Source organism: Malus domestica, chromosome 03 (assembly GCF_042453785.1).
Source record: "Malus domestica chromosome 03, GDT2T_hap1".
Classification (NCBI taxonomy): domain Eukaryota; kingdom Viridiplantae; phylum Streptophyta; class Magnoliopsida; order Rosales; family Rosaceae; genus Malus; species Malus domestica.
Genome location: NC_091663.1, coordinates 21,329,277 through 21,341,812, shown reverse-complemented (window position 1 = coordinate 21,341,812; position 12,536 = coordinate 21,329,277). Strand labels below are relative to the sequence as shown.

At 36.1% G+C, this 12,536-nt stretch overlaps 1 protein-coding gene across 1 annotated transcript; it reads left to right on the top strand.

Moving 5' to 3' along the window:
* Window positions 1-9,510: 9,510 nt before the first annotated feature.
* LOC103441872 (uncharacterized) lies at window positions 9,511-11,569 on the top strand. The gene has a single exon (XM_017333567.3). It carries the CDS (start codon window positions 9,855-9,857, stop codon window positions 11,220-11,222), a length of 1,368 nt encoding a protein of 455 aa, XP_017189056.2. The 5' UTR covers window positions 9,511-9,854; the 3' UTR covers window positions 11,223-11,569.
* The last annotated feature ends 967 nt before the right edge of the window (window positions 11,570-12,536 follow it).

Here is a 12,536-nt window from a genome sequence, read left to right as displayed (position 1 = left end):
TGGAGATATGTGATTCGGATCTTCTGGATCGAGTTTTGCAGGGTTGTGGACCCAACTGTCGATCTTTGATCGACGGTTGACTTTTTGTCAATAGGTCTCAAATTATTCTTGAAGGTCCTTAAGGATATGTTTTATGTAAATTATGTACTCTATCAATAGGAACTTTGAGACATGATTTGATAATTAGTCACAGGCGACGATAGTTCGTGATGTCTCGATATTCGTGCGAGGAGTCGTAGCGCGAACCTAAGGTGAGTAGGTCTTTTCCCTTCTATCGTGTATATATATATATATATATATATATATATATATATATATATATATATATATATATATATATATAAGATTTACATCTCTACAAACATTTGTAAATTGAATATTTCATATAATTTCTGTGAATGCTTAGGAGGACTAATGTGAACTACGAACAGCTTGATCCCTGTTTAGGGTACGTAGGCAGTCTAACGAGACGTTAGATACATCCATACAATAATTGAGACAATAGCCTTGTTTAGGGAATTAAGCAGTGTGAGAGACATTGGTGGAAAATATGAGATTTAACCTTATGATTTGGTGGTTAAATGTTGGTCATAAATTAATGTGTGAAGAATCAAGAATTTGAAGTAAAGAAGCGTAAGTAATGATAATTAATTAAACTAGTGTCTAGTTGGGCTTATCACTGATAATTATTTCCGAAAATAAATAATTCGAGAGTAGGGCGTTACAGCCTATGCATTTTTATGCCACATTATATATATATATATATATGTATGTATGTATGTATATAATTGGAAATGCTATAACGTGGTTGAATATCAGATTTCATCATGGTTTATCTATATGTATATTACCTGCACACAATTATTACGAACGCTTTGAAGTGCAAAGGTGAACGCAGGACACCCAGTTAAGTTCAGGTGAGTTTATGGTATTAGTTGAAATGATGGGGTTATGGCATGACTACATGTATGTTTAGGCAACTCTGACCTTGTCGTATAGGTTGCAATGATAGGCAACTCCGACACTATCTTATAGGTTGCCCATGAATCGTATATGTTACAATAGATACAGTTAGAGCTAATAAACCTGCACCTCGGTGTTAGTGCTCCCGCCCGTGGCCAAGGCATAATCCTTCACGTGATGTTCACCTCTCGCACCTTACATTCACCTTGGATCCACGGTAGGTACACAGTTCTGTCGTACAGACCACTATATGTGGTTCTGACTCGTAGGTGACCCGCGATTATTCGCACAGTCTTCACATGAACGTAGCAATTGAGCTTATTTATTTACACCCAGTTCTGTCGTACAGACCACTTTAGGTGGTTCCGACTCGTGTGCAGGTATACTTATTGAGCTATGGATAAGTCATACAGTTCACTAGAGATGACTCCAACTTATGAGCTAGCATATGTGATGCAATATATGATGAGCTAGCATATGTGATGAGATATGGATAAGTCGTACAGGTCACTATAGGTGACTCCGACTTATGAGTTAACATTGATTGATGAGATATGGGTACAGTCGTACAGGTCACCATAGGTGACTCAGACTTGCGTGCTTGTATGGGTTATTAATCACATGATTATTGATATTCCTGATGAGATGTTGTGTTGTGGTATATTTATGATTTTTTGGGAAACTATACAAGTGTTGCAGCGAGGGGTTATAATGTTTTATATGGTTTCTATTAAAATTTTAATTCCAGGGCCACTCACCCTTATTTTGTTTTCACCCTTCAGGTTTTATCAGCTGAACTTTCTTATCGTCGAAGATTTATGGCGATTCTTAGTATTGGAGAATATTTTGAGGGTACAATTCTTAATTCACTCTACTGTACTTGCTTATGCTCTAACATCACGTGTGAAGTGATTTCATTCCCGCTCACCAGCGCATTCTGGTATTTAGGCACTCTTAAGTTTAAATTTATTCACTTTTTTCCACATTATCATATTTTATGACTTCGTCACCCTCCAGGTGTTGGCCAGCACAGCTCAATTTGGAGTCCTAGTGGACATCCTGGATCGGGGTGTGTCAATTAAAGCCCTCTTGGGTTTGTATTACAAGTGGCCCCTGAAATTGATATTTCTTTGAATTTTAGTTTTTTAAGCGGAAATTGGATCAATGTCATCCTTGTAGTGTCCAATTCATTTTTGATCCATTTAAGATTGGTTAGTAGGAAAATGAGTCAAAGCTTAAACAAAATATTAGGCTCGTTATTAAAAGCTGTCAAACTTTTAAATCTGCTTAGAAAGCTCGTACGTACCTTGAGATAATTCAAAGATTGGTTTAAACTCGGCTAGTTTATTAGTTTTTTATTTTTGAACTAACGATATTATTCACACTAAATGAGTAAGGGAATTCATCACTTTTCCTTCTCGCGAACCACGGGAGTGCCTAGTGCCCTGAGGAGCAAAGCAAATTTTCCTTTCAGGGTAAAGCAGTGCATAAAAAAGGATGGGCCGGCTAAGCCTTACAAAGAGCTAGCAATAATGTGGTTCAAATTCGCTTTTAGTCAGAATTGAACCTAAGATCTCTCATTTACAAGTGAAAGAGAAATATCATTAGACAGTTGTACTAAGTGAGCGTTTATTCATTACTACTTGAAGTATTTATTTATTTATGTTTCTTAATTGGTATTTATTTGTAATTTCCTCAAATTCCTGAGTTCAGGCTTCCTTGGCTCATGTGGTTTTTCCTTGTTGCATACTGGTGTTTCCTAGGCTTGTATTTCCTTTGTAACTCATGTTATGTCATTGTGCTGTTGGTTTTTTTATTTATTTTTTATTTAGGGTAACTTACATTTAACCCGTTAAGGTTGAGTCGAATTGCAACCTCATATGTCTTTAAAATATTTTAATCTCATATATTTTTTTTTATTTCATTACAATTTTATACATGTATTAGTCAATTTAACTGTTGGGTAATGACATCGCAAATATAAAGCCCACATGTGTTGATGATATGGCAAATACAAATAAATAAATATTAAAAATAGAATTTAGTAAAAAAAGTAAAAAAGAAAAGTGAAAAAAAATCTTCTTCCACTTCTTCTACCGCTTCTTCTTACCTCTCAACCCAACTGGCCATGGTGAAGCTCAAGCAAAGAATCCTCATCCCCCTCTCGAAGCTCTCCGACCCCGAGACACATATCAAATCGTCTGCTCGCATCGGTATCTGTTTACCACCCCGATTTCACATCTGACCAAAATCATGGAAGGCCTACATTGAGGTGGAGATCGACCTCGTCGGTACTGTCGATCGCAGAATCAAGAACAGGGTGCAAATCGAGTTCCGACAATGGAATTCCACGAGATGGGGGAGTTGTAAATGAGAAGTGGGTGAGGTTGGGCATATTGCGCTGGCCTCTTCAGCTCCCTCCGCATTTCGCTGCAGAGAATTCGATGCAAAATTCCAAGAGGTCGGCGAGCTCGCTATATGGATTCTAGTGGTCTCTTTTTCTGTTTGCTTTTCTTTAGTTTCTATCGTCTTCTACTTTCCCGAAATTCAATCCCCAAATTCGGAACCTTCGTACAATCCAAGTTTGTAACGAAATGCTTAGCTCTCTGAGTTCGGTTATTGATCGGTGTTCTGTTCTATATGGAGGAAAGTTCAGAACTGTATGCACTCCTAGTGTTTTGCCAAAATGCTGAGCTCAAGATTTTTTGTGAAGGTTATTTTTTTAGTTACATTTTTTCTGAATTGTTTGAAGAATTGCATGCTATAATTCTTTAAATAGAAAACTAATGAAAATAGCTTGAAAACTTTGAGATTTAATGATAAGGAAAAAATAAAATATAAAGTGAACAGTATCATGATTGACTTTTTAGTGTAAAAATATGATTTTTCATTAAATTGAACAGTACCGAAAATTTTTCATTAAAGTTTTCTTCTTTAAAATGTGCAAATCAATTAGTGCGTTGTTTTGGGCACAAGCCAATTCAGTTGATATGTTGAATCTTTAAGGTACGAAGCAATGTCATTTGATTTGTTGAGTATTAAAGCCACGAAGGTAGACCTGGTGATTTTTGACACGATCCATTAACTCGACACGAAACGATATAAAATTAACAGGTTATCGGGTCAACACGATAACAAATCAGGTCGTTATCTGTAACACGAAAAACACCTATTAAGATAACGGGTTGGTCCGGATATACACGTGAGTAACACAATACACGATAAGCAAAATGTTAATTTAATAATTTTATACCCCTAAAAATACTATAATATATATATATATATATATATATATATATATATTAAACTAAATTTAGAAAATTTGGAAAATAAGGTAATATATTTTAATATGTTATAGTACTATTGTTTTATTTCTTTTCACAATTATTTTGGTAAACTTCTCATAATTTGAATGATTTATAATGTTTGGTTTTTCTATACTTAGTTTATGTGGAAGAGAGTTCTGGTGTGGAAAATCATACTGAAAACACATAATCAACATAACTCTTAAAGGCAATAGATCAAGCCAAGGTTCTAATACAATTTTCCATGATGATTGATGAGAATTGAAGGATTTTGTAAACGGAATAACATGCAAGCTTTGCATTTCATTGACAATGTTTTAACTTTTGGGAAAGGCTTCATAACCTTGAAAAGAAAAACTCCTTTATTTTGCATATCCTTGCGCATATGATATTTTATAGTAGACTATTAGTGTATTGATGCTTTTTTATTAGGCAATTATTTTGGAGTGTAGATGTAGTACTTAACGACAAATGTGTTTTTATTGTTTTGAAGTAATATTTATGTGGTAATGTGGTATGTGCAATTTTAAGAAAAAAAAATCTTAATGGGTTATAACGGGTCAGGTCATTTTACCTGTTGGGTAAAGTGACCCGACCTGTTAAGAATCCATTAAGATAACGGTAATGGGTGTGATACGACATGATCCGTTAAGATAACATGTGTTACACGAAATACAGTAAACACGACCCGTTTGCCAGGCCTACAAGAAGGCATTAATCTATCAAAGAAATGGGCTTCTGGAGCAACTCCACCAGCTAGGAATTGCCTTTGCAATTAGGTTTAATTGCCCCCTTAACCCATTAAAAACTGCTCCAGCAGTTGTAAAAAGTGATGGCAATTGATGCAAAGGTAGGGTAAAGGCACCATGGCAACTGCCCTACCAATTGTTGCAAGGGTAGGCACCCTTTCTTTGCACCAGGAGATGAAAATGTAACACATGCGACATAAGATTTATGCACAATTTATCGAGCTGATTCAAGGCACATCTCGGAGTGAGCAATCTATGTCGAGTAAATATAGACATCTGCATAAAGATTTGAAAGCTTGGTAAAAAGTCCTTGCAAAAGCAGAAGAAATTTATCAAAGTGGCACTAATCTAGCTGATGTAATATTATTTATTGTTCGTAAAAATGTAATTAATATGTTTTTTTAGGTACTTTTATTATTAAATCTTTATGTTGTCCCACACTTTTTTTAGCAACTACAAGCTCAAATGTGATTCAATCTTGATAACAAGTAATCATTCATAAGGCACAAATGTTGGAACATTGTGAATCAAACTCCAAAATACAAAGTTCTGCCTATTGGTCCACAGGTTCAGTTAAGTGAGACTCCATTGCACGAATCAACTACTGAAGAGTTGTCGTTGGAGACCCATTGGAGACACCATTATGACCCCTATTCAATCGGTCACAGAAATTGAAGAAACAATGAGGCTTATTCGTAAGAAGGCTGCAAGAGGAAGTTTTTCGAATAATGATTATTCAAAAATCGTTGATGAATTGGCTCGCCAACATGCATTGAATATGGAACGAGATAGGTTAACATATGAGCTAGTCAAGGCTAGAGATGAAGCAAAGGCAGAGAAAGAGAGTTGAATCGGCAAGGCAAAAGGAAAAGGTTTAGATCATGTCTTGACGCCTCGACTATAGGCCTGACAATTCTTAACACGACCCGATAATCCGACACAACATGAAATTAACAGGTGTTCGAATCGACACGATAACAAATCGGGTCGTTATCGGGTAACCCGTTAAGCACCTGTTAAGATAACGGACTTGTTTGGGTATACACGTGGGTAACATGACACACGATAAGCAAAATATTAATTTAATAATTTATAACCCTAAAAAATACTATAATAATTATATATATTAATTTAACAGTTTTATACCCCTAAAAATTATAATAATTATATATATATTAAATTAAATAATTTACAAAATTAGGTTGAAGGCTATTGTTCTCTTCTCTCTTATTCACTCTGATCTCTTCGGTCTAGACTTACTCCCGTGCTGTCTTCTTAATTCGCATCTCTTTGGCATCCTCCTGCGTTCATTGTTACCAGAAACAGTTCAAGCTTTGTTGTACACACGAGATTGGCTATTTGGAAAAGGAGGTAATATATTTTTATATGGTATAGTACTATTGTTTTATTTCTTTTCATAATTATTTTGGTAAACTTCTCATAATTTGAATGATTTTTAATGTCTGGTTTTTCTGTAATTAGTTTATGCGGAAGAGAGTTCTGACGTGGAAAACCTTACTGAAAACATCATCGACATAACTCTTGAAGGCAATAGATCAAGCCAAAATTCCAATACAATTTCCTCATGATGATCGATAAAAATTGAGGATTTTGTAGAAGAAATAACGTGCAAGCTTTGAGTTCCATTGACAAGGTTTAAACTTTTGAGAAAGGCTTCACAACCTTGAAAACAAAAACTCTTTCATTTTGCATATCCTTGCACATTTAATATTTTGTAATAGACTAGTAGTGTATGAATGTTTTTTTTATTAGGCTCTTATTTTCGAGTGTAGATGTAGTACTTAAACGACAAATGTGTTTTAGTGTTTTGAAGCAATATTTATGTGGCAATGTGTGGTATGTGCAAATTTAAGAATATTTTTTTTCGTAACAGGTCATAACACCCGACCTGTTAATGACCTGTTAAGATAACGGGTGTGACACGACACGACCCGTTAAGATAACATGTGTTATACGAAAACGACACGAACACAACAGACACGATCCGTTTGCTAGGCCTACTCGACAATGAATCTCCTAATTCAAAACGTTTTTGGAGAAGTGAAAAAATTTGTGTCATGAGAAAAAGGTTTTCCCTAGAAGATGAAGAAGTTCCATACACTCTAAGGGAAGATGGATCGAGCCACACTGATTTTATGCCCTAGTTTAAAATTAATTATGTTTGTTGTAATGCGATGACTTTTTGTTGTATTTGAAATTATTTATTGGAATTAGACTATAATTATGTTTATTGTAATGCCCACATTCATTAAAAATTAAAAATAATATATTTGTGAACAACAATCACTCTTGCCATTGCCCTTCCTCCTCCCAAACTGGTGGACTTGTATAAAGGCAATTATTGTTTAGAGTGAAAAGTATGGGCAATTTTATTGCCCTTGCCTTCCAAATTTCCAATTGCCATTACCCTCCATTATCTAGTGGAGATGCTCTAAAGGCACAAAGTCATCTTTCTAGTGATAGTCTTTTCTGGGTTCTTTAAGTTGTTTCTGATATATGGGTTCAAGGTTGTTTATTGTTTCAAGATTAGTGTTTTGGGAGTCTTAACGAAACACTCCTGGTACTGTTCGCTTTTAATGTTAAGGACAATTTTACTCTAAAAAGTCACTCCTGGTACTGTTCACTTACAACACATTTTTGTCATTTTGGTTAAAACTCAAAGTTTTCAAACCCTTTTCATTAGTTTTCCTTAGTGTTTTTGATATGTGTTTGTCACGACGGCTCGAACCAAATAGAAAGGGGGGCCCAACCTCGCTGCCCCGCTAAAATCGCAATGAAAGTAAGTGGATGCGATCTCTCTCCTCTATCTATGTGTTAAGGTCCCTAGAGAAGAAGGTGGTTGAGGCCCACTTTGTTTTAGTTTAGTTTTTTCTTTAATTGTTTTTTAATATTTAATATTTTTATTTGCCATGTCAAACATGTGGGCCTTGTATTTGCATGACGGTTTGATTAACAAATGTATGAAATTGTAATGAAATGATAAGTAACGTATGAGATTAAAATGTTTTAAAGATATTGTATGAGGTTGCAATTGCACCCAAACTTGAATGGTAAAATGTAATTTACCTTTTCATTTATGTTATGACTTTAATAATAAGTCTCGTTTGGTCCCTAGGATTGTATTAGAATAAAGTGGATAACCTATTAAATTTGAAATACTTTGAAGACAAAGGCAAATGTATTAAGCTTCGTTTGGTCTCTAGTATTAGATTACAATAAAATTGATAACCTATTGAATTCGAAAGATTTTAAAGACAAAGGCGAATGATTTTTCATTTAGAGAGATACTAGAACGGGGTTCTTGTCCCTTCTAATCCTCACTTCTTCTACTGTCAAGTTGACACGAAATTTTCACTTTTAATTTCAATATATTTTCCAAACCATTTCAATTCAATCCTAAAGACCAAACGAAACATAAGTGAATTACATATATTTAGAGAGTACTCTTTGCTTCATATCAGCCATATCCTACTCTTTGCTTCATACCAGCCATATCCATTATTTTGAGTCCTTTTCAATTTGTAAAACGCCATTATCTCCATGATATGGGATTCTTAAGAGATTTCAGATTTCTTGGTAGAGAGTAGAGGGAGAGAGAGTTTTGGTCTACTAACATAGGTGACCGACAGATTCTCTCAGTGTGGAGGGAAATGGGGGAAGATTGATAATGAAGAGTGGGGCCATGTGGGGCCCCGCAATTACCTCAGTGGAGCAAATTAGAGACTATACAAGTGGAAGCTGTAATGTCAAAGCAAAGCAACTCCAACAAATCCCTATCCTTCACCCACCTCCCCAGCGACACATTTTTCCAACTGCTAGGTATTCAAACGGTACTTCATCTTCTTGTATCTTAATGTAAGTAATATATATATATATATATATATATATTTTTTTTTTTTTTTTTTTTTTAGTAGTATTACATTTATATATAAATGGGGGTAAGGCTAGCCGACATTCACCTCTCCCAGACCCTGCGTAAAGCAGGAGCCTTGTGCACTGGGTACGACATTTTTAGTATTACATTTAGAGAAGTGTTATTGGTATTTCAAAAATCTCATTTTACACTTCTCACAAGTATATTTTTCTTTCTTAATAATGTAAGTAATATAATATATATATATATATATATATTTTTATTTTTTTTAGTAGTATTACATTTAGAGAAGTGTTATTGGTATTTCAAAAATCTCATTTTACACTCCTCACAAGTATATTTTTCTTTCTTAATAATGTAAGTAATATAATATATATATATATATTTTTTAGTAGTATTACATTTAGAGAAGTGTTATTGGTATTTCAAAAATCTCATTTTACACTCCTCACAAGTATATTTTTCTTTCTTAATATAGAAAGTTTGAAGTGTAGAATAAAATTTTTGAAATGCTGATAATAATCATCTACATTTATTTTATAACACGTGATATATCTGCTTGAATACCGGATCCTATGAAAAGTTTCTCCTCCCCAACCCAACCCATCCGAAAATAAAAGTTGGCAAATATTTCCATCATCAATTTTTCTCTTTCCATTCCCTTTGTTTTCTTCATTCCCTTTCTTCTCTCCATTCCCACCCCACCTACCATCATCACCCACCACTAAGCAACCCTCCAAAAATTCTTTTCTTTCCACTGTAACTCTCTCTCTCTCTCTCTCTCTCTCCCTCTCCTGCACAACCTTCCTTTTTTTGTGAAATTTCTTTGCTTGAATCTAAAGATTGATCCCTTATCTAACTCTGTATCCGTTTTTTTCTTGTGGCTTTCTTGCTTACCAAACAGAAAAAACTGTTAGAACATCCAAGTGCATCTAAATTCCTATGGAATCATTCAATCCAACAGCCGGATTCCGGTACAACCTGAATTCAAACACAATAGCCGATGAAAATAGCGTTTCCGATCAGTTTTCAGGGATTCTTGAAATCTATGCTCATCATGCTAGGAACATTCACAACATATGCATCTATGAAAACCAAGATGTGTACGCCAAATTCTCTCTTACGTACAATCCAGACGAGACGCTCACCACTAGGGTCATCAATGGAGGTGGCAAGAACCCCGAATTCAACGAAAGCTTGAGGATCAAAATTGGTCAACTGGATGCAGTCCTCAAATGCGAGATTTGGATGCTGAGCAGGGCAAGAAACTACATGGAAGACCAGCTGTTGGGATTCACTTTGGTCCCAATTTCTCAAGTGACTGGGAAGGGAAAGGTCACTCAGGATTATAGTCTCTCTTCCACTGATCTCTTCCATTCCCCTGCTGGAACTGTCAAACTAACTCTTTCTCTCCATACTTCTTTGCCTGTTAAACCCTCCACTAGTTCGTTGTCGGAATCATCCGCCAACTCTTCCATAACCTCCGAAGTTGTATTGCTTGATCGAAAAATATCTCAAGTTGCGTTAGACCCGGTTGAGTATTCGAGGATGGAATTCCCAGACATTGATGTGGCGAGTAAGAATCAACAAATGGTGACCGAGTATTTTAGTTTGGCAAGGCGTGACTGTGCTTGGAGACCTGGTCCCGAAGGTCTTGGATCGTTTCTTCATCTCGGTGCATCTCCTCAGCCTGCTGCTGATCCTGACTATGAAATGACTGTAAGTTCATGTGAGGGGATTCAGGGTGACCCTGTTTCTCCCAATGGGAGCATCCAGAACTCCGGCTTCTTAAGTTGTACCACCACTAGCTTGAGCGATGATCGAAACTCCGCTGATTCAATCGACAAGAAGAATCTTGTGGCTGGTGAATCGTCGAATTCTCTCAATGCTTCTGTCACCGCCGGAGCAGCTAATCAAGGTTCCGCTGCTTGTCCAGACACCCCAACCTCAAGAAAGGGCAGAGAAGGCAGAGACGAAAAGGAGTCTAACTTGTCAGGCAAGGAAGAGGAGAGCAACAAGGAACAGAAAGTTGGATCTGGTCAATTTGGTCAAGTATTTTCTGCTCCACTTGGGAATATAAACATGGAGGCGGAGCAATCTGCAATGCAGCAACAAATAGTGGACATGTACATGAGAAGCATGCAGCAATTCACCGAGTCTTTGGCGAAGATGAAGCTCCCGATGGATCTTGATAAAGCAGAATGTGAAGACCGCAGCGAAGTGATTCCAAACCATAGCAACAAGAGTTTAGAAGTTGATAAAAAAAAGGACGGATCGCGGGTGTTCTATGGCAGCCGTGCCTTCTTCTGATTGCTAATTCAAATGCTGCAATGTTTGACGGTATAAATTTATTTAGCAGAAGATTTGAGTTTAATTTATCCGAACTAATTTTTATAGGATGCATTACGTTTGTGGAACGTACGTCTTCCTTTTAGTCTTTGTTTAATTTGTTGCTCTTAATTTCTGATGTGAATAGTTGCTTCAGAGTTCAAATTCAGATGTACATTTATTGCTGCCTAAACTAAAACAACTATATGGTAGTGTACTTGGGCATAGCCAAATTGGTTAGAGCAACATGCTCGACTCCTGCCTTTGCACTCTAGTACGAATCATGTCTCCCCATTTTCGATTAAAAAGTCAAGTCAATGTGATTTTCATTTGTGTTGTGCAGTTTCTGCTTTGAAATGGGCATCATTTGGTTTGGTCAGGAAATTTCCTTTGGTCTTCCAAATGCTATACAAAACAAGAAAAAGACTGTTTCCAAAAAAAAAAACAAGAAAAAGACTTTGGCCTAATATCATATGCCGCCTTATCCAACAACATGGGAAGCTCCTCAATTCTTGTTAGCTCCAGCAGGTCTCTTAGGTCAGGTCTTAGCGGCATCAACTTAGTTGAAGGACTCAGGCTCACTATTTATTAGGGTGGGTTCGTCCCGGTTTATCACTTAACCCGTGAACCGAACCGAATGTATACATATACAATTGGGTTCGGTTATTAAAATTAACAAGTAATTCGAAACCATCATATTTTTACTATACGCATTTACTCTCCTATTAGAATCCAAGTAGAAATCGAACAAAAAATGCTTGTCTAATAGTGATCACTTAGTACTACGGTTTGTGATATTTCTTTTCATTTGTAAGTGAGAGATCTAAGGTTCGATCCTCGTTAAAGGTGAATTTGATCTACACTATTACTAGCATATTGTGAGGCTTAGTCTACTTCTGTACCCTCATATTGTAGATAATATCATTTGTTAAAAAAAAAAAATAGTGAGTGCAAATTGCAACACATGATTAAAACCCATTTTCTAATCCTAAATGAACTGGAACAAAACCAGAACCTTTTTTCTACAAGACTTGCTGCATTTATTTGAACCACAGTCGGTTTATAAGGCCATCTCCAACTGAGAGCTGGCCAGAGGGCTCGTTTTAGCCCTCTGGCCCTCTAAGAAATTAATATTTTAATGAACAGTACATGACCATATTTGTTTCCATCTCCAACCGAAGGCCAAAGGGCCATAAGGCTCGTTTTAGCCCTGTCACAAAAAATCGTCTCCAACCGAGGGTCAAAGGGCTATAGGGCAAAACATAATTTATTATTTAAAAACTACAACTTAAATTT

What these genes read in the sequence shown, in the direction of transcription:
- LOC103441872 (XM_017333567.3), top strand. Translation starts at nt 9,855, where the DNA reads ATGGAATCATTCAATCCAACAGCCGGATTCCGGTACAACCTGAATTCA.